General features: G+C 45.3%; 1 protein-coding gene across 3 annotated transcripts in view; it reads right to left on the bottom strand.

Annotated features, from left to right (window-relative positions):
- Positions 1-1289: 1289 nt before the first annotated feature.
- SLC16A5 (solute carrier family 16 member 5) overlaps positions 1290-22796 on the bottom strand; it is a 32979-nt gene continuing 11472 nt past the window's right edge. For 2 of the 3 annotated variants that reach the window (XM_061616124.1, XM_061616125.1), the window contains exons 4-5: positions 20007-20861; positions 1291-6024 (exon numbers count right to left, since the gene is read on the bottom strand). In XM_061616124.1, the coding sequence (XP_061472108.1) occupies positions 5780-6024; positions 20007-20861 (1100 nt within the window). In that variant the 3' untranslated portion in view covers positions 1291-5779. Of the gene's footprint in view, positions 6025-20006; positions 20862-22796 lie in introns of all 3 variants that reach the window. The other variant, XM_061616126.1, reaches the window with a different exon arrangement.

Here is a 22796-nt window from a genome sequence, read left to right as displayed (position 1 = left end):
ATCCAGAAGAGACGTCAGTGAAGGTCTGGGTCTAGTCTGCCGAGAGATCAGTCCAAGTCAAGGTTCAGGGGATAGGCAGACACACAGTGGTCACGCCTGACGTTGTAGTCAGCAACAAGCTGAAGCCAAGGTTTGACTTTTAAGGAGCAGGTTTGTCAGCAGGTGTGAGCCCTCAGCGTTTTGGCCTTAAGTGGACAGGCCTGCCCCTCTTCTGCCTGACCTTCTGCTGTCTACATTCTGCAGGTGAGGGGGGAGTATCCTGTTCCCTGGCTGCGTCTGGCTGAAGGGCTTCAGCTGTGTCTGGGGTGCTCTGCAGCTGAGGGGGAGAAGGAGCTGGGTTCTCAGGAGTTTCCTCCATTTCTCCTTCTGGGTCTGCTGCTGTTACTCCTGAGTCATCCTCGTCTGATGAGTCCTCTGACGGGGCCATGACAGAATCAATGGTGCACTATGGCTGATTGTATACAAGTGCCATATAATGCCCATCTGCAAGCGCTCACTTACATGCATCTCCACAATGCTCCCTTGTCCTAAATTAGCAGAAGAAATTGAACTTTGCTTTTAAATCTCCTTTAGTGGATTCTATGCCTGCCTGCTTTTTGCATCCTCATTGTAGATCAGGAATGGGGACCTGTGGCCCTCAAGATGATGCTGGACTGCAACTAGGGTTACCAGATGTCCAGTTTTCAGCTGGATACTCTGGCCTTGGGGGTCATCTCTGGGTGAGTCAGCTTACTCTCCGGACTCTCAGCTTTCATTTTTAAAAAATTAACTTTCTAGGACCTAGGTGGTCTGGTTCTCGAGATATACACCAAAACATTAGCTGCCCCCCCCCCGCAACTTATGTGAAATGATCTCTTATGTGAAATGATCTCTAACCCCGCCCTTTCAGGTTTGTAGTCAGTAAGTGAAGTCAGGATTGACAACGGATTTCTGGGCCTCCAGGCAGTTCTTACACTCCATTGCAAAGGCAGAAAACTATTGTTTTTTCCTGTGTTAAGTACCAAGTCTTTTTTTCTTTTGTGTTCACAAGTGAAATAAGTTTAAATTTTCCTGGGCTGTTGAAGATGGCAGTGAATTCAATAGGATTTACTTTTGAGTAGACATGGTTAGGATTGTGCTGTAAATTAATGGGACTTTTGAGTGAACATAGTAAAGAACTGTGTTTGTGTTGTAAATCTTTCTCACTCTCTCCAATCCTATTTTTAAAGCAATTAGGCAGGGTTTGCATAGATATCACTGCTTTTATTATGTAGGAAACGAATACTTTTTTAAAAAAATGTTCTGCAATGACCAACTCATTTGGACAATAAACTATTATATGGGGTCTATGTATTTTTAAATCTCCAGTGTGTGTGTGTATGGAGTCTTCCCAACAACCCTATGAGGTAGGATTGTTGATTGGAAACCAAGGCAGCTCACAACAAGAAATAAATCCCTTTAAAATCCAATAACCATAAAAACAAGTATAGACGCAAAACAGCTTAAACTGGCATGATTCTGAATTGTTGGTTGGGTGAGTGTTCCTTATCACTTGAAGCTGCAGTTCTGTGTGTGCTTCCCTGTTTGAGTAAGCCCCATTGAATACATTGAGACTTGCTTCTGAGTAAACAAACATAGGATTGCACTACAAATATTTTTACAGGTTGTGTAAATAATAAACATCTTTGACAGTCATGCTTATATATATATTTCTTCATTTAAAGCACATGACTTCCCCTAAAGAATCATGGGAAGTGTAGTTTCCCTCTCACAGTTATAGGTAACACCAGCCTTAACAAACTACAGTCCCCATGATTCTTTGGTGGGATTCATGTGCTTCAAATGTGTGTTGAATGTGCTTTAAATGAATAGTGTGGATCTGCCCTAGGTATGATATGCATTCATTTGTGAATAATTTTTTTTTTTTAAAGATACTTTTAAACACGGCTGTAGCTCAGTGGTAGGGTATATGCCTTGCATGCAAAGGTCCAAAATTCAATTTCTGGAAAAGACTATTGCCTGGAATCCTGGAGAGCCAGTGCTAGTCCATGTCATCAGTACTGAGCTAGATGGTATCAAATGGCCTGAGTCGGAATAAGGTAGATTCATTTGTTCCTAAAAGTGGAAAGAGACCCAAGGGACACAGTGATCCCAAAATTTATTTATGTATTTTATTTATAACATTTATATACCACTTTATTGTAAAAAACCTAAAAGTGGTTTACACAAGGAATTAAAACAATAAAATTATTGGCAAAGACAGGTATTTAAAATCATTCAAAATATAGCTTCTACATGCCGGGATAGGCTTGCCTAAACAAGGATGTTTTTAGCAGGTGCCAAAAAGAGTACAATGAAGGCGTCTGCCTAATGTCAATAGGCAGGGAGTTCCAAAGTGTAGTTGCTGTCACACTAAAGGACTGATTTCTTACAAGAGCAGAACAAGTACTATGTGGCACCCGTAGCATGGAAAGCACACCTTGAACTTGGCCTGGTAGCAAATCAGCAACCATTGCAGATTTTGGAGCAGAGGTATTATGTGCTGATAGGTTCTCACTCATGACAGCAATCGTGCCACAGCATTCTGCACTAACTTCAGCCCCTGGATCAGGTTGTGCTGCATGGGGATTTCTGTGACCTTGGCTGATTGGCTGCCAGGATTTTTTTAGTTTTAAGTTTTTGGTTAGGAATCCTGACTGGTTGTGGGAAGCTGAGTTTTCTGTCTTACTCATAGGAATTTTGTTGTGGTTGGTATGGTATTGCATTTAGGAAATCCACTGTCTTTTATTTTTATTTTTCTGTTTGCATTTCATTTACCTTTAACTTCACTCCCTTACATCCATAGAAGCAACAACAGTGGTTTCATGCACTCAGTTCAACCCCCTTAAACTCACTGATGATGCACCTTGTTGGTTGCCTGATGGTTTGTTTCTTGCCCAATAGTGGCAAAAGAGAATTCACATACTGGGAAGTGTGGCTGCAACTGTTGTTGTTCCCAAGCTGCTGCCTATGAAGGTAGATCAAAGCATGTGTGTTTTCTCTCTGTCAATTATTACTCACTCGACTTGGGTTGGCTGTCAAAGTGAGTTCATAGCAGCCCACAAGGTAGACAGAAAAGGGCAGAGTATCTTCTTACTCTTACTCATTTCGCAGACCTCTTTCGGAAGTAAAAGGTCAAATCTGTAAAGACGTTTGGAGCAGCCATGTTGAAAGGTACGGGCAGGGCATTGCAGGCAGGGAGTTGCCAACCCTACTTGGATATGGATCCCTAGTCAAACTTTACCAACAGCACAATCCAAACCATATCTACCCAGAAGTAAGTCCTGTTGAGTTCTATGGGGTTTAATAAGTGTGTTTAGAATTGCAGCCTTCGGGGCATCCATCTTTACTCCTGAGTGCTCCTATCTAACATCTCCACAACACTAGGCTCCTTCCTTCCTACGATGGCCTTCTGGTGACTGGCCTGGCCTGAGGGCATTTAACTCCTTCTTGCCAGAATCAAGTAGGCTAGTTTAAATGTTCCCTACCAAGGCTCTGTCTTTCAGCTAAGATTTCTATTTAATTTCCAATCAGAGAAATGTTTTTGGTTGAATTGTATGCTCCAAGCAACTGTGGTTGATGCTTAATGTATCATGCTTAATGGCATCATTTGGGCCCGCCCCGTGACATCACTTGGGCCCCTCCCCATGACATCACTATGATCTGCCCTTATGACATCACTGGGACCCACCCCTGAAATCTCAGGCTTTTGGATGCTTATGACCTGGCAACCCTAACTGCAACTCCTATCAGGCCTAGCCAGCATGGTTAATGGACTGGATGATCGGAGTTGTAATCTAAAAAATATATCTGGAGATCCACAGGTTCCCCACTCCTGGAGTGAAATGGATTAATACCCTGTCTGAAGAGAAGCCCCTCCCTAAGGAGAATAGTGGGAATAGCTCATCTACTCATCCATCCATTCTACTAGTTTTTGCTCCTGTGCATACATATAGTCCATCCATGAGGGAGTTTTGAGGGATTAATATAGAATTGTCAGGTCAGAGCCCTACAACTCTACGATTGTGGCAACCTTCTTATTTGCTCCTACTCCCAATGACCTCTCAAAGCTTTCTGTTTCTAAAAATGTGCAGCCTTTCCCAATAATTGGGTCCCCAGATGTTGTTGGACTACAACTCCCATCAGCCCCAGCCAGCATGGTCGATGATCAGGAATGATGGAAATTGTAGTCCAGCAACGTCTGGGGGCCCAAAAGTTGGGAAAGGATGTGCTAGAGTTCATAGCCAACAATATTCTGCCATTCGAAACCATCTCCAACTTGTATCCTTCAGAAAGCTGGTCAGTGTTTACAGAAAAATACCAGAATCAGAAGAACAGAATGTGAAAAGCAAGCAAGCAAATCAGAATTAAAACACAGTTGAGTTCCCGGTCAAACACTGCTATTTTAACAAGCCTAGGCCCAGTAGATCAAATTCACAAGATTTGGCAAAGCTAGCTGCAATTTTCCCAGCAAACTCAATAAGCATTGTGGGTCATTTCCAGGGCTGGTCTTACCATAAAGCAACATGAAGGTATCACTTTAGAAAGAAGATTCCAGACTGGAGTCTGGAATAACTACATATTCCTAACTACATATTTCTGCAGATCATTTAAAAAAAGAGAGACCTCCAGTCCAGAGCACGTATGCAGGTAAGGGTACCACTTCTCATTCTGCACATTTCTTTATACCAATGAATGTCTACATAGGTATCAGTTTACCCAATATAACATACTACTCTCATATAGCTTATACACCCCTTCTGAGTTGGCTCTATAGACTTGGGAAACCTACAATAGCAAGGAATCACCACTGGTGATTAGACTCAGCACGGATCTTGTGTTGGCATTTGCACATTTGTTCTGGTCTATACCTGAAGAATGGTTATTGGAAAACACAAAATGGCCGTCTCTTTTGATCAGCATCAGCTGTTCTTTACTGCAGCATATATTTCAAATGGGAATAAAAGGGATTTCAAGACACTACTGGCAAGTATATATAGGCACTTTGGAGCTGTTCCATTTTATTGTGATTTGTAGCTTCATATGGGAGTCTTTGTTATTCCTCCTGTCCCCCCAAAATACCACTGAAGCACAGAAATGACTCACTTTGGTTAGGAATATGTACAACCCCCCCCCATCCCAGACCTGGCTACTATACATGAGACAAGTAATATAGTCAAACAGCAACTGATTTGAGATTATGCTGCAGAAAAGAAAGACTTCATGTAACATTCAAGGAGCCCAGCAGTAAAACTCCATAACAAAGCACTCTTTCCTTGTGCTTGGAGAGAAGTCAGCCACTTGACTTCACTATGAACTTAAGTATGGCAAATGTGCCTGTCCAGAAACATTTTAAAGTCCTGTACAATTGTCTCTTGCCTTTCTGTACAGGGTCTATTGTAATGAATAACCCAGTGAGTGAAGAAGTCCTTCCAGTCTTGGAATATATCATGCAAACCTGATAATAAAAATGGTTATGCTTCAAGTAATACAGATGTTGCCACAGAACAAGGTCCCTCTTTGCCCCATGGCTTGCATCATGCACATTTTGTTTAAAGTGCTCTTCAGATTTCTGGATGGCTTTGGGCTCATACCCTTTGACCTGGATCTCTCATCTAGGAATCTGAGACCAGCAGAGCTGGACAGAAGGTCACAGCAGGGAGGAGGTGAGCACCAGGGAAAAGAGGCACTTGTTTTTCCCATCTGTTTCCAGATCTTTTTCACTTGTGAGAAATGCAACGTCCCTCCAGCTCCTCTGGACTCATATGCTTGTGATATAGATGACTGCAGGAGGGCCATTTTTGTCTGGCCCCAATTCAGTTGGCACTTCTGTGTATTTTCCCCTGGAGGGGTTCTCAGGGAGTGGCAGCTTATGAGTCTCTGTCAGTTTGTTCTTGGCTTCCATGGTGCAGAAGCTAAGACCCATGAAGAGAGCAGCTGATACCATGAAGAAGGCAGAAGCATAGAAGACATAACTAAAGTGGCCTGTAACATCCACAAGAAGACCTGGAACATAAAAGGTTCAAATCTCAGACAACGGCATGCAAAAGTACAACATTCAACATCTTAATATGATTCCTGTCTTCTCCAAACTGCTAACATGTACATATGGTCTCATCAACCACAGAACACAGCTGCCTCTTGTGGGGCCCCCTTCCCTCCTCTCCCCAGTCAAAAGGCATATCTACACTACAAACATCAACATTATACCAATGGCTGTCATGGCTCCCCTTCCCCACATTAATTCTAGGAATTGTGGTTTGGTGAGACTGCCAAGATCTGCTAGAGATCTGAACACCCCCGCTCCAAGAAGAACTGTAGTTTCCAGGATCCCTAGGGAGAGGGAATGACTGTCAAACCAGTTTTAGGTCTGTGGTAAAGAGATGACCTAAGTGTCTTTGGTCCTAGTAATGGTTCACTGCTACCATGATGTTGGCCACAACCAACAACTATCTCATCACTGTCCCATAGTCCAAGAAGCCCTTCTCTATGGGCCCCCTTCCACAAAATGTTTGGAGGATGACAGTGAGAATGGGCCTTTTCTGTGGTGGTCCCCTCAGCTGTGGAATGCCTCCCCTAGGGAGGTCTGCCTAGTACCAACTTTGTCATCCTTCCTTCCAGTGCCAGGAGAAGACATTTTTATTATTCCGGGCATTTGGACAGCAGTAATGAGGCTTTTGGTTGTTGTGTATTGTTGTTATTGTTGTTCATTCTTATGTAGGTGAGATGGTTATTTTATGGTGCATGACATCAGGTGATTGACAGGTGGGTTGTCCCACCTACCTGTCAAAGTTGGCCTACAGGGTGGGAGGGTGGGGAGATTGTGATCAAGCAGGTTTGAACTCCCTGAGCACCAGTTGATGAGCAGGGAGTTCAGTTCTGCTTTCAGCAGAGTTTGGGTGCATCAGCGAATTCTCTGCGGGGAACTTGCTGGTGCACCTGAACCAAGCAGGACTGAACTTCCTATACATCAGCTGATGCATGGGGAGTTCAGTCCTGTTTTTGGCATTGCATGTATGTCCTGCATTGTATGCTATTGTCACTGGAAATCACTGCGGAACTCCTGGCAGTGTGAAGCAATACATGAATTGAAGAACCCATCTCAATATACTTATGCCATAAGGTACAAGAGGTTTGGCTATCTACACATCTTATACAAGTTGTGGCATTTCCCAAGCTGCCAGTGTTATGAGCAACTGATGGGGCAATTAGGGGGTGTCAGCCCCCTCTAAAAAACACTTTCCAGGACCAATATAATTACATCACAAGATACAGAATGAAACAAGCAATATCTGTTGGTGGTACATAATACTGGACAGTCTAATCTGACTTTGGCGCTTATCTCCTTTCTGATGAGTCTAAAATGAGAACTGTTCATTACATCATAAGGTACATGGTTGAAACTCATATCATATGGTAGAGATCACCTTAAATATAGAATCTGACTGCTTTGCATAGGGCAATCCCAAGTCAGGCCATTTAATATGGTTCCATTGTGCTGACCGGCTAGAACTATGCACAATGGTTCTGAAATTATAAACTATCTTTGTAATAAAGTCAAACTAAAAGTTGTTTGTTTGCTGCTATAGGAAATACACTAGTGTTTATTAAAATTAAAGAAATATACTAGTATTTTTTAATCAGTAATGGAAATTTTGAAAACAATTACCATACAACCCCCAGAAAACCCAATACACACTCTACCCCTCTTAAACAGGGACATTGTTTCAGTAGCACTGAGGCTCACCTCCTCTTGTCACCATCTCAGCCCTTTTCTTGCACATCCTTTCACACTTCTTTTCAGCCTTCCCTTTTCCCTTTCAACACCTTCATTTTTTCTATCCCTTCAGGAGCTTTCCCTTTGTTTCTCCCCTCCCCCATCCCTTTTGTCCTTTAAGCTTCCCCTTTGTTCTTCTTTAATTCCACTTACTGCCTTTCCATTACTCAGGTTTATATTTCGCATGCCACATCTTATGGAACATGATCTCTCAAAGGGATACCCAGACAGCTGTAAGTTTCAGGGGTTCAGGTTCAGGATTTGGAATCATAAGAAACAAAGAAGAGCTCTGCTGGATCAGGCCAGTGGCCCATCTAGTCCAGCATCCTGTTCTCACAGTGGCCAGCCATATGCCCATGGCAAGCCCACAAGCAGGACCTGAGCACAAGAGCCCTCTCACCTCCTCCATTTTCCAGCAACTAGTATTCAGAAGCACACTGCCTCCGACAGTGGGGGTAGAACATATCAGGCCATTAATATCCTTCTCTTCCATGAATTTGTCTAATCCTCATTGAAAGCCATCCTAGTTGGTGGCCATCACTGCCTCTTGTGGGAGTGAATTCCATAGTTTAACTCTGCACTGTGTGAAGAAGAACTTTCTTTTGTCTGTCCTGAATCTTCCAACATTCAGCTTCATTGGATGCCCATGAGTTCTACTGTTATGAGACAGAGAGAAAAACTTCTCTGTCTACTTCCTCCACACCATGCATAATTTTATATAGTTCTGTTAAGTCACCTCTTACCTTTTCTCTAAACTAATCAAAAGCCTCAAATGCTATAACCTTTTCTCATAGGATAATCATTTTTGTTGGCCTTTTCTGAACCTTTCCCAACTCTAAACATCCTCTCTAAGGTGAGATTACCAGAATTGTACACAGTATTCCAAAAGTGATTGTACCACAGATTTGTATAACAGCATTGTATCAGCAGTTTTATTTTTAATTCCTTTCCTAATTATCCCTAGCATGGATTTTGCCTTTTTTGCAGCACACTAAGACGACATCTAATCTAAATACCCACTATGACCCCAAGGTCTTGTTGCTGGGCAGTCACCACCAGTTCAGACTCCATGAGCATAATTGTGAAATTATAAGATTTTCCCCCTGACATGCATCACTTTACACTTGTTTACATTGAATTGCATTTGCCATTTTACTGCCCATTCCTTTTGGAGCTCTTTGCAATCACTTTTTGTTTTAACTACCTGAACAATTTAGTATCATCAGCAAATTGGCCACATTTATTATTATTATTATTATTTCATACACATCCCAAGAGGATGTACAAAATGCAATAAAAACAGCTAAAACCCAGTTTAAAACAATACAGGAAATAGCAGCAGATCAAAAACCCTCATTGGTGCAGAGAGTACAAGGTGATTCAGTCAGCACTGGGTTAACAGGTCCCATGGTCTATGAGGCCCAGTCTAGGACTAGCACAAGCTGTGCAGTTCTGAATGGTTGGCTTCCTGTGCTTGCCAGAGAAGCGTCCAGGAAGAAATCATTTTCACAACTGTCACTGCAGCTCCATCTCCATCTCCATCTTTGTGCCTCCAGCTTTCTTGCGTTCTTATACTTCCAAATTCTTTCCCCAACTCCTAGCTCTTTTACTATCATTGTTAGACCTAGCATAATAATAAACAACAGGGGAACACACTGACTGACCGAGATGAAATAAAAGGAAGATGGAAGCAATACACTGAAGAACTCTATAAAAGAGATGCAAGGATGACAGATTCATTCATGGAGGAACCATATGATGAAGAACCAGACATTTTAGAATGTGAGGTGAAAGCTGCTCTTAATATACTTGGAAGAAACAAATCACCAGGAACAGATGGCATACCAATAGAGTTGCTACAAGCTACTGAGACTGAATCTGTCCAAATTTTGACAAAAATCTGTCAAGAAATATGGAAAACTAAACAATGGCCCGCAGACTGGAAGTGTTCAATATTGTAATGAGCATGGGGGTTGGGATGGATGATTTCTGTGGGTCCCCTTCCCAGCCTCTGATTTGGAATCCTATGCCTTGGGGCTGGCTCTGCTGGCCGGATGAATTTCCTTCCTTAAACAAATAGAGTGTCCAGGTAAAATAATGGGCCTATCAGTTGCCCAGCAATGGTGAATGGGCCAGGAAGACCCTTTTGTAATTGAAACTCTTCTGGAGAGCATCCCCCCCCTCCTGGATCCCAGCAGAGGCTTGTAGTCTTAGTGTGTCTGAAGAATTGCTGGGGACTGGAGACAGGCAGAGAGACTGGCTCTCTGCACCATGGCATTTGGGGTGCCTCCTGTAACCCTGATGGAAAAGCTGGATATTGGACTGCTGATGCCTTGAACCCCCTCCATCCTAAGCTCAGGTTGGAATGTGTGTAAATAAATAAACAATATTTCATAAAGACACTGCAGTCTCCGCTGACCTTCTTCCCAAAGGAAACCAAACCGTGGAGGAGCACAAGGACCCCAGAAATCTCACCGCTCGGAGATTGGGGAGGCGCACAACAATATATATCCCAATTCCAAAGAAAGGGGATCCCAGGAAATGCAGTAATTATCAAACTATTGCATATCCCATGCAAGTAAAGTAATGCTCAAGATTCTACAAGAAAGGCTCTTACCATATATGGAGTGAGAAATGCCAGACGTCCAAGCTGGATTTAGAAAGGGAAGAGGCACCAGAGATCATATCACAAACATACGTTGGATAATGGAAAGGAGCAAGGAATTTCAGAAGAAAATCACCCTGTGCTTTATAGATTACAGCAAAGCCTTTGACTGTACAGATCATGAAAAACTATGGAATGCTTTAAAAGAAATGGGGGTGCCACAGCATCTGATTGTCCTGATGCGCAACCTATACTCTGGACAAGAGGCTACTGTAAGGACAGAATATGGAGAAACCGATTGGTTCCCCATCGGAAAGGGTGTGAGACGGGAGTATTTTATTACCCTATTTATTTAATCTGTACGCAGAACATATCATACGGAAAGCGGGATTGGACCAAGATGAAGGAGGTGTGAAAACTGGAGGGAGAAATATCAATAATTTAAGATATGCAGATGATACCATACTACTAGCAGAAACCAGTAATGATTTGAAATGAATGCTGATGAAAGTTAAAGAGGAAAGCACAAAAGCAGGACTACAGCTGAATGTCAAACTAAAGTAATGACAACAGAAGATTTATGTAGCTTTAGAGCTGACAATGAGGACATTGAACTTGTCAAGGATTATCAATATCTCAGCACAGTCATTAACCAAAATGGAGACAATAGTCAAGAAATCAGAAGAAGGCTGGGACTGGGGAGGGCAGCTATGAGAGAACTAGAAAAGGTCCTCACATGCAAAGATGTATCACTGAACACTAAAGTCAGGATCATTCAGACCATGGTATTCCCGATCTCTATGTATGGATGTGAAAGTTGGACAGTGAAAAAGGTGGATAAGAGAAAAATCAACTCATTTGAAATGTGGTGCTGGAGGACAGCTTTATGCATACCATCGACTGCGAAAAAGACCAATAATTGGGTGTTAGAACAAATTAAACCAGAACTGTCACCAGAAGCTAAAATGATGAAACTGAGGCTATCATACTTTGGACACATAATGAGAAGACAGGATTCACTAGAAAAGACAGTAATGCTGGGAAGAACAGAAGGGAGTAGAAAAAGAGGAGGACCAAACAAGAGATGGATTAATTCCATAAAGGAAGCCACAGACCTGAACTTACAAGAACTGAACAGAGTAGTTCAGGACAGATGCTCTTGGAGGTCACTGATTCATAGGGTCGCCATAAATCGTAATCGACTTGGGCACATAACAACAACAAACTCACATCATCGGGGCCCTACTTTACTCCAATAGATGAGAGATTTCCCCGTTAATCTGTCCAATTATCAGGTTTGGTTGCATACATATAATTCTGCACCATTAGCCCTCTTCAGGCATTCTGCTTGTGGGTAAAGCCGACTAGGGTTGCCAGGTTCCTGGCCTGAGATTGATCCTGTATCTTTAGGAGAAGACAAAGTCAGCCAAGTGCAGGTGTTCTTGCAACCCTGTAATGAGAAAAACCACAAGATGGAATTCTCCCTTCCCCCTGCACAACTTTAAAGATACAGAAGACTTCTTGGTTGCCAGGCCCGGCCTCAAACAGGTCTTCTGTATCTTTAAAAGTTGGGCAGGAGGAAGTGAGAATTCCACCTTGTGGTTTTTCCCATTACCGTGTTGCAAGAACACATGCACTTGGCTGACTTTCTCTTCTCCTAAAGATACAGGATCAGGCCATGAACCTGGCAACCCTGAAGTGGACACATGAGTAGGGAGACAAGTGCATTATTCTCTGCCCTCCCCCCATCACCTGCAGTTGGAAGGTGAACTTCTGAAGCAGGGAGCCTCCTGTACTCATAGAGCCTCCTCGTATGTTTAAAAACCCTGAAAGGTTCAGTTAATTTGATGTTTCCTTCCTGGGGCCTCTGGCCTATTTTTATAAAGCCTGGCTTTTTATCTTCTGCATCATTGTTTTCTGAGCAAAGAATCAACTCTGTTTGACCTTAAAAAGGGGTGTGCGTATGTGAATTTGTTACATTTGCTTGCTCAATAGGGCCTTGAAACTGGCTCTCAAAAGGTTACCGGATACTGAAATCAGCCATCTGGCTACTTAAGCCCCAAGAAATCAGACTAGGACTGCCAGAGTGCCTTAAGGCTGATTCACACTATGTGGCCATTGTGTTTTCTGTGTGTACCCAAATGGTTGTTGCAGTGAATACAGTAATGTGAAAAGAAAAGAAAAGAAAGGATTTATGTCTGTAAACACAAATTACAGGAAGAAGCGAGCTGCACCATGGGGAAAAAATACAGAGGAAAATATCAGCATAGGCTCTCTAAAGGATTACTTTTATTCTTGGAAGTGATCTGGCCTCCTTTTCCTCTTCCTCAAGCATACAAAGTACAAAGGCAAAAATGTAAGGTTGGATCCAAGCCTCCCATAAACTGTCTTTTGCGGCCTATTGCCGAAATAAAACACAAACACCATTCATTGGGTTAAATCATGGGCCACTTTATTAAACGGAATCAATTAGAATAATGAACCTGCAGAGGGGAAATCAAGTGCGGGAGCATTCTGATGATCCAGGCAAAGCCTGCTTGCAGCCATAGGGCAACCAAACCCTTGCCTGAGCCCGGGGCTGCCCTGTGCCAGACCCCAGCTCAGGCCACACCCTGAAGATGTGTAGGGGGTCCAACCCGCATCACCGCCCCCCGGAGCCCTGAAACTCCGAGCGGATGAGGCACGTTGGCCCCAAAGGCGGCCCGTGTTCTGCCCCCCGGGCCGTATAGCCCTGAGCTGCAGGCCCCCGGACCGCCAATCGCCCCCAAAGGTGCCTAAAGGTGTCACCTAGCTGCCCTTTCCCTTTAAACCTTTTCCCGCACTTCTTTGCCACAAAAGGGGGACAAGCCTCTGCTTAGTCTCCCTTTACCCCACACCCAATAACCTCTGCAGGTTCATCAGGAAGATGCCATCGTTACCCCACAAACTGCATGTCCACGCCTTGCCCTCCATGTCTGACCACAGCAGACGACCCAAGGCTACCGAGGCCTCAACTGCATGTCCTCACATGCCTGCCACTGAGGGCCTTGCCCTTCCTGTCTGACCACAGCAGACGACCCGAGGCTATTGTGGCCTCAACTGCATGTCCTCACATGTCTTGCCCTTCAGTAACCAAGGTAATTCCCACCCAGGGGAATGACCACCACCCGCAGAACCTTCCGCCCTGAACCCTGCTGGAACGACATGGGTAGGAGACCATTCCAGCGCATACTCTGTCGGCCCAGCCACCAAACCGTGGCCCACCATCAGAGGCCCAGCTGTGAACCAATGTGCGTTTGCGGCCCCAAGGCCAGCCTATGAGATCATGCCATGGCTGCAGAGTAGGCTGCGCATCTGCTCCATCCCCGTCCAGTAACCTGCCAAAACAGAAACAATCGTGAACAGTTGGGTCCCGGACCTTCAGACTCGCCCCTGGGGTGAATGTATTCCATGCGCCCCCTACTTCCACCTCCCGACGGCCTGCACCTGCATATACCAAAACAAAATAGACCGTCCCAGGTAGGCAATTCCACTGCCGGGTAGGCAACCCCAATTCCGGAGGAGCATGACCCTCAAACCCCCATGGGTCCGCTCCCAGGCACTGCGACACTAGACCGAAACTTTATGAGGGAAGATCCCTCCCCCTGAATATCAGGCAACCAGGCCTATAGCTTCAGGCCAAAAACACTATGATGCCATCATGGGGAAGTGTCCAGTCCAGGGGAGGGTAAATAATGTGGAGTGACTCTTGTACCCCTGGTCTGCCTGGAAACAAACCTTGGACCCCAGGATGGCTCGAAGGGAAGTCTGACCTGGCCCCAAAACACCCCCACCCCCCATCCGGAAGGCTCCAAAATTGAGTGTGAGGGCCGCTACATGCAACTGCTGAGCTTTGAAGCATGATGGTCACAGAGCACCTCCCTGATCAACAATCTCTGGCGGGTCAGGTGAACATGGAGGATGAGGATAAGGGGTATGGGGGTGTGCATGGGCCAGCTGGCCAGCACATGACATATCCCAAGACATCTGAATGGTCCTAAAGGCCCCCTGCCAGCCTACCTTGCGACACACTGACAGACAAGCTTTACTCCTACCATCCGTGATGAATTCCAGGACGTGATTCATAGGAATAGGCCACACTTTGCATAGCCCCAGTCAGCCCCTAACTCCCAGGAATCCCCTCCTGCCCTGGCCATCTCTGACTCCCCTCCTCCATCTCCCAGTATGCGGTATGGGACTAGCAGAGTCGGTCCTTCCTCTACCTGAAACACCATTGACGCACTGCAGGAAAGGAGGGGGCCACACCGCAGGTTGGTGCATAAGGCAGCCAAAACCCTGAACCTGTGGTAAGGCTGTGAAATCCCTGTTATGGCACCATAAACCCCACCGCAGAAGGCCCCCAATACCTGAAGGGCAGAAAGCAAACACTTTCCCAGCCCCTGAAAACTCCAGGATCTTGATCTGCAACAGTTCAAGCTTTTCCCAGGCAGCCTGCAGCCTTGGGTCCAAAAGTCAATTTTAATACCCTGGAAGGTGAACACTGGGGCAGGATCCTCCATTTTCCCAGCTGCCTAAAGAACCCCCCAGTTCATAGCTATGCTATAAACTGTGCCATCAAGCGCTAACATGCACCCAAAGTCTGCCCTACCCGAGAACTGTAAATCATGAAAGTAGAGCCCCACCGCTTCTGGGGCCTCTCGTCTCCTGGCTGTCCCTTCCAAGAAGGGGCTGAAGTGCTCCATGCAAGAATACAGCAGCCCATAGGTAATGCTCTGCTGCATAGTTGACCTAAAAGGCAAAACACAGCAGCTCAAAATCCACCGTGTGTAACAGCTGGCAATGCTGGCAGATTAGCTGCCACACTTGCCCATAAGGCCTCTCTGCCACAGGTGCGCACTATATTGAATGAAGTGTAGTGCACTGTGCATAGCCTATCTGGTATGAAGCCATCACTGACTGACCCCACTTGTATGACGGATGGTGAATCAGGTAGACTTCGCCCACTGCCACTTTGGGCACTATACGGGGGGGGCATTGTGAGAGCAGAGGTAGGGGATGATGGGAAGGGGCCAATAACCCTGCCCAACGGTATGTCTTTATCAATTCTCCTCTGGACCAGTGCGTCCATACCTAAGACTGATTTAAGTTTGCTGGCCATAAGGGCAAGCCGGGGGCCACCGTATAGGATCCGGAAAAACTGCATAATAAAGAAAAACCTGCCTAATAAAACGAGTCTCCCCATAACTGGGCAGTCTGCAAGCAAGGTCCATAGCACCTCGAGCTTAGCTGGGAAGAGACACTTTTCTTGAGCAGCCTCTGCTGGGGGCTGCTTCCCACTCCTTTGAGGGGCCCTGGCCCCACATATCCTTCTAGCCTGTTGTTGTGCCTTTAATTGCAGGTTTGTATTCAGCAGTTATTAGATGGCATGGAGTTGAGCAATGTCATCTTCTAATGTCTGCAGATCAAATGACTCTTAAAAGCACAGGACTAGTGGCCTGTAAAAAAGGTGGCCACCTTATCCACAGACCAGTTTGTAAACTAGCTAAAGAGAAGATGCAAGCAAATGTGCAGCCTGCACATGATTGCTGAAAAGAATTCCATTATGTTTAAATAATTTACTCAGAATAAGATGAATTGGACCAATTCTATGCATACTTACTTATGAGAAAATCCCCCTGAGTATATCGTTACCTCTTCCCACGGGAGGGTGCATGTGATCGCACACATACAGCAGAATCCTATGTATGGTTACTCAGAATATCGCAGATTAAATGGGTTTTGGGACTGAGGTGTATGGGACTTAACTGATGGAAAGGTTTGTATATTTTTACTTGGGTTTTGAAGAACGTATTTGGGGAGGAGAAGCTTAACAGTGAAAAAGAGGGGATGAGTTCCCTTTGCATTTTTGGAGTTGAGGTAGTTTTGGAGGTGAGGTTGCAGCACTAACTGGGATCCTTACTGGCTCCTGCAGCCTCCTTTCTATCTCTGGCTGCCACCCGCCCTCCTCAAAAAGCCTCTGCTCTTTGTAATTACATAGCATTGCTCCCATCCAAATGGCCGCTATGTTATGACAGAGCATCTTTAGGGTATTCTGCACAAACAAGTAGCGGCCACGGCAGCAGGAGGGTGCGGGAGTGCAGGCAAATTTTGCCCCTCTCTGAACTTTCCTGGTTTGCAAAAACAGTGTGGAAGAGGAATGGCCTTCTCAGTACATCCCTTAATAAAAGCATCCCCACAGATGGCTGTCCGATGGCCCATTACCTCTCTGGGTAATTGGTAAATGAAAAGTAACATTTAATTTAAACTAAAAATAGACTTCAGTATCAAGAAAAGGAGTCTATTCCTATTTCACTTTCTGTAATGGGAAAGGGGACCCCAATAGAAGTATCTCCTGGCCCTAACTGGAGGCACTGAGGGCTGAACCTGGGAACCCTCTGCATGCAAAGCAAGTGATCTGTTACTGAGCTACAATCCTCCCTCTCCAGGGTCCGAGATCCCTGTAAATGGTAAAATAATCCTAGCAATAACAGCACATGAAGTGCATTGGCTCTGTTCCATTGTTGAGGCCTCTGCAAGCAGGTACAAGGTACATCCTTGTACAGGTACATCCTTGAGACATACACATGGGACATTTAGGTAGGATAAAATTCCCCTTCATGTAGCTGCCCCACTCAGTGCACCAAACACACACACACCACCCAGCTGTACCTGCGCTCCTACGGCCCAGGCTTTACCTGCGTTGCTACCACGCAGGCTTTACCCATGCAGCTACCGCCCAGGCTTTACCCGCGCAACCACCACCCAGGCTCTACCCGCGCAGCCACCTCCCAGGCTTTACCTGCGCAGCTACCGCCCAGGCTTTACCTGTGCTAGTACCGCCCAGGCTTTACCTGCGCTGCTACCGCCCAGGTTTTACCTGCGCTGCTACCGCCCAGGCTTTACCTGTGCAGCTACTGCCCGGGCTTTACCTGTGCAGCTTCCGCCCAGGCTCTACCTGTGCAGCTACTGCCCAGGCTTTACCTATGTTACCACCACCCCAGCTTTACCTATGCTACTATTCTGCTAAAGTCGGCGGTGGGGGCCTGAGGCCAGCTTGACCGTCCCTTAGCGCTAGCCTCCCCCCCCCCCAGCAAGAGCTCACAAAAACAAATTTAAATGTCCTGGCCTGAGTGCCTGTTGTGCCACTCCCAGGGTCGCTGCCGTGCCTCGCTGCCACGCCTCGCCGCCGCCACCGCTGCACGCAAAGGCCTGGCCTAAGGAAAGGCCAGGGGAAGCTCCACATGTGCTGAAGGCGCCACGCACGCTCTCTGAAGGCCTCGCCGCCGCCGCCGCCGCCATTAGGCCTCCTGCGGTCAGATGGCCTCACCACCGCCGGTCAGATGGCCTCACCACCGCCGTTGTGAGGCCTCAAGGCTGCCGAGCCGGGAGCCTCGCAGCAGTTGCCGGCGCTGGAAGGCCTCACAGCACTGCGGGCCTTGCCGCGCCAAAAAGCCTCACTGCCGCCAAAATTCAAAGGAGGGCGGGAGGCTGGTGGAGTGGCCTTAAATGGCCTTCAGCCGCCCCGCCTCCTTCCTGTGTGTCACGCTGGCGCGCCGGTGCGCCGTGTGCACACACACACACTCCTGATAGCGGCCTGGGCTTTGGATTCGGCCGCAAACTCGCCCCTTTGCCCAGAAGGTACCGGGCACGGAACGGGATTCTGCTCACAGAAAAAACACTTCCAGAACCCTTTTGCGGAAGGAGGGGAGGGGATTTTTCACTGATTCTCCATGCAACCCCCCAAAATCTAGAGCAGCCTTCCCCAACCTCCAGATGTTGTTCAACTGCAACTCCCATCATCCCTGACCACTAGCCCTGCTGGCTGTGGCTGATGGAGGTTGGAGTCCAAAATAACTGGAGAACACCTGATTGGGGAAGACTGATCTAGAGTAAGGGTAGCCAACATGGTGCCATGTAAAATTGAAGAGCAAACTACGTAGTTTCCAGCTGGTGTATTTGTCTTGGGTTTGAATTGATTTTGTGAATGTGCTGTTGTTTTAAATTGTTTTTCTATTTATAATTGTTTTTTAAATTGTGTTTATATATGCAATTGTTTTAACTGTTTTTATATATGCAACTGCTTTATATATGTTATTGCATTATAAATCACTTTGGAATGTCTCATGTGAAGTAATTAATGCATGACATTCATAATACATGAGAAGTGAAATAATAATAATAATAATAATAATAACAGCAGCAGCAGCAGCAGCCATAGCATATACTACCCCCTCTTTAAAAAGAAAGCAGTTTGGGAGGGGTGATTGAGACCAGAGAAGGAGCGAGGAGGGCACACAATCCTTTCTCTGCCTCATTGTTTCCAAAAGAGCCCAGAGACTTGCCTTCTTCACATCTGTCAAGAGAAACTGAATTACCCAGACCTGCACTGGGTTGGGATTATTTAGCAAGGCCTGAGGAAGTATGGGTGGTGTGATTAATGGAGCAGAATTGGAATAAAGGGTGAACAGAAAGGCAGGTGTTGAAAGCCTAAAGGAAAAGAAAAGCTGGAGGATAGACTGGGCTGCTGCTTCTGCCGAGTCTCTTGACAACCATGCTGACCAATGGAGTCTCTAAGGCAGCTGTGGGGAACATCTGGCCTGTAGGCCGGGTGTGTGTGTCTAATTTGGCCCACAAGGCCAAACCATGCCCACCCACTTATCAGCTGATGACATTAATGGCATCAGCTGATAGGTGGGAGGGCAGAGTTAAATCCTGCATTGGCTATGTGTACCTGTTCCCAGTAGGGAGCAGGCACACACAACCAAGGCAGTAGAATTTAACCCTCAATCATTAGCCAATGAACAAGGGTTAAATCCTGCTCAGTTTGGCAGGATTCCATGCAAACCTCTTCCTAATCCAGAAAGGGGTTTGCATCAGAATCCTGCAAAAATGCTGCAAACAGCACCCTGCAGATTCACAGCAGCCAGACAAATATCAATGTGGAGTGTTGGGGCAGGGAGAGAGAAAGAGCAAAGGGTGGGGATGATGAGGAAAGAGGAAGAAAAAGAGCGATAAGAGTGGCGAAGAAAGGAAGGTTGAAGAGTGCAGGGGAAGAGATTGGACTCAAGGCGGCAGCAGCAGGAAACGGTTGTCGTCATCTTCACAAAGGGCATGTCGAGCGGGGGTTAAATCCTGCTCAGTTTGGCTGCACATGCTTCCCAGGGAAAAGGGGAGAAATAATTGCTTTGTAAGCCCTGCTATCGGCACTTCCCAAAGACCTAAGCAAAGGGCTAGCAACATCCCTTGTGCTGGAGTTCCCAAGTGCCTACCAGCCAGCTAGTTGTTGGGCATTTAAGAATTCCATACAAAGGACACTGACAAGTGGGCGGGGCAACCCACCCATCAATCGCATGGCATCATAATAACACTGTGTGTTTGACAGGAGGCCAGCCCCACAAGGCTGATCCTGATAAATAATTTGGCCTGTGGAGCCAAAAAGGTTCCCCACCCCTGCTCTATGAAAACCACTCAGCCCTCGTGCCTGCCATTTCAAGGCTGTGGTAATTATTCCTGCAGGGAAGTCTACGACAGCTGCCAAATTCTATAACTACAGAATTCCCAAAGGCTCAGGTCCTATTCGCATCCTACCTGCAAGAGGGGGTCCAACGAGGATGGTCACACTCTCCAAGATGGTAAAGAGACCCAAGGCACTGGAGAATCTGTCCATTTCTACCACATCCATTAATACCTGGAACAGAAGTGCACCAATGACACTCATGGAGACGCTATAGACTAAACAGTAGAGGACAAGAATACTGTATTCAGCCGAGATTGCACAGATGAGGTTGCTCAGGCCATTGAGAAGGACAGCCACACTAAAGAGGTAGATCCGCCGGCCAGTGAAGATGCTGAGACCCGAGAGCAGGCCTGCCATTGGGCGCATGAATATGTTGATGAACCCAATGATGGAGATGAGGAGGGCTGCCTTACGCTCTTCCACTCCACTGAAAATGGCATAGGGCACCAGGTAGATGAGAGGAAGCACAAAACCCATCACCATCCAAGTCACTCCAATGGTGTAGATCTGGTAGCCTTTATTCTTGCAGAAGATGTCAAAAGCCAGGTACTTCTGTAGGGTCTGAAAGCAAGCAGCACACAGGGATGGAGGCAGATGCTCCTTATGATGCAATGTGTTTCCATTGGACAAATGTGCCCCTTCCGTTGACTGTTCAGGACAGGACTTCATTGATAGGGCAGGTGGCTGGACTGGGACTGGTCTCATCACAGCCCCACATACACAGCAGTTCAACAACACTCCCCCAAAGATGAGGAATGTGTTTCTCCAGCCCATCTCATCAAGCAAGTACTGAGAGATCAGTGGCCACAGTGTGAGGCCGATAGAGACACCTGTGGAGGCCAGAGCATTAGCCAATGCTCGCCGACGTATAAAATAGTAACCAAGCACGGTGACTCCAGCCTGGAAGCCAAAACATGATCCCATGCCTTCAAAGAAAGGAGAGATTAAAGAATATGAATTTGTAATGCTGGAGTTTGAGAAATACCTGTGTCTATGTGTGTGTGTATAATTTATAAAGCATATAAAATCAAGGACATTTATTACTACTACTACTACTGCTACTATTTATATCCTGCCCTTCCTCCCAGTAGGAGCCCAGTGTGGGAATTTAAGAGCACATTACATGTATTAGCTCAGTGTCCCTATAAGGCCAGGGCAACCAGTTAGGAAGGATGGAGGTAGACCATGCTTCCCACCCCAGTTTCAGACTACATGAGCTCATTTTTCAGGAGCATCTATATTTTACAGCAGCTCACTGGTTCCACATAATTAAAAACTATAACAAAAACAACAATCATGCACACAATCATGAATATTCCTATAATCATATCTATGAACATGCTTAAAAGGTGGCAAAAAATTACTTGCAATTTTCTGCAGTTAGACCAAAAAAAAATCACGTTGCAATGCCCACTATACAAAAATCTTATGAAAATGAAAGATTTATATTGTATTTATAGCCGGTCCTTCCTCCCATTGGGAGGAATATTTTCAAATATTATATACTATTATTACGCATCTAGACTGAAAAATATTATTAAATGGTATGATAAATCAAATCATCTTCCAGGACAGTTGTTGAGGAGATCTGTGTTGAAATCCCATTTCGATATATATGTGATCGGTTTATGAGAAAAAAATATGTCCAATTGACATTTATTAAGAAAAATAACGGGCGATATCTAATTGCTCCAGCAGCAGGTGTCTGCACATGAAAGAGGAGGGGAGGCAATTTTTGTTGATTCCCCATCCTCCAGTGATCTCCAGACCCTCCTTCAGTCTGTTCTGGAGGGCCCCCAAATGGCAGCAATCACCTCTCCTCTTCCATGAGTGGATGCCTCCACTGGTGCAACAGCACTGGGAACACTAAGGCTGCAATCCAATATACACTTACCCAGGAGTAAGTCCCACTGAACCCAATAGAGCTTACTTCTGAGTGGATATGTATTGGATTTGATATCGTCCAATGCATGTATAAGAGCTGTTATGGAGGTACTGGATGTAGTTTTAAGAGAGCACTTTAGGAATATATTTACTTTCTTCTTTTGTGCTTAATGAAAAAAAATCAGTTAGGTGGAAATCTGGAGATGTGAAAACAACATGAAGTTGTGAGCTTTATCGATATGGTAAATAGAGAGGCATGTTGGAGTAGAACAGAGACAGCTGAAAAGAAACTAGCTACTCTTTGGGGTCCAGTTTTACTACTAGAAATAATAGCTTGGGGAAATAGAACTCAGAAGCATTAGCATATCAGTTTCCTAATTCAGAGAACATGGTGTCCAAAATGTATTCCTAATAGGCAAAAAACCTTGCAGTTTAAGAACATACCTATAGCCCACAGCTATTTCTATCAGACTTTAAAAAGCAGGGAAATTGGGCAGCTACAGTGAATGCACCAGGGGAGTAGGAGTCCTGACCTCCTCTCTGAGATATTGGACTGCCCTACAAATTTGTCAAAATGCAAACACAATTTGGGTTGGTCTTTCACAGTCCAATCCACTTCCTGTGTAGCTTGGAAGAATTTGGTAACGTGCCTTTACATATGGTAGACCTACCAGAAAATAAACTTGCTTTGGAAAAAAAGTAACTATACATTTTATCTAATTTTCAGTTATAAAATATCACTGGACCCTCTCGTGATGGAAGTACATAAGTACATGTATATATGAATATTCAAATTAAAATTATATTTGAAAAAACACTATTTATTATAAACAATTAAATGGGTCTCTACCCTTGTTATGCCATTCCTTGGCTTAAAAAAAACCCCAAAAGGAGTGTGTGTGAGTAACTGGTGATTGACAACATTGCTATCATTATGAACTTTAAAAAGAACCCTCCAAATGCACTTTAAAATACAT

The sequence above is a fragment of the Rhineura floridana genome, chromosome 3 (assembly GCF_030035675.1).
Source record: "Rhineura floridana isolate rRhiFlo1 chromosome 3, rRhiFlo1.hap2, whole genome shotgun sequence".
NCBI lineage: Eukaryota > Metazoa > Chordata > Lepidosauria > Squamata > Rhineuridae > Rhineura > Rhineura floridana.
This window is presented reverse-complemented; position numbering and strand designations above follow the sequence as displayed.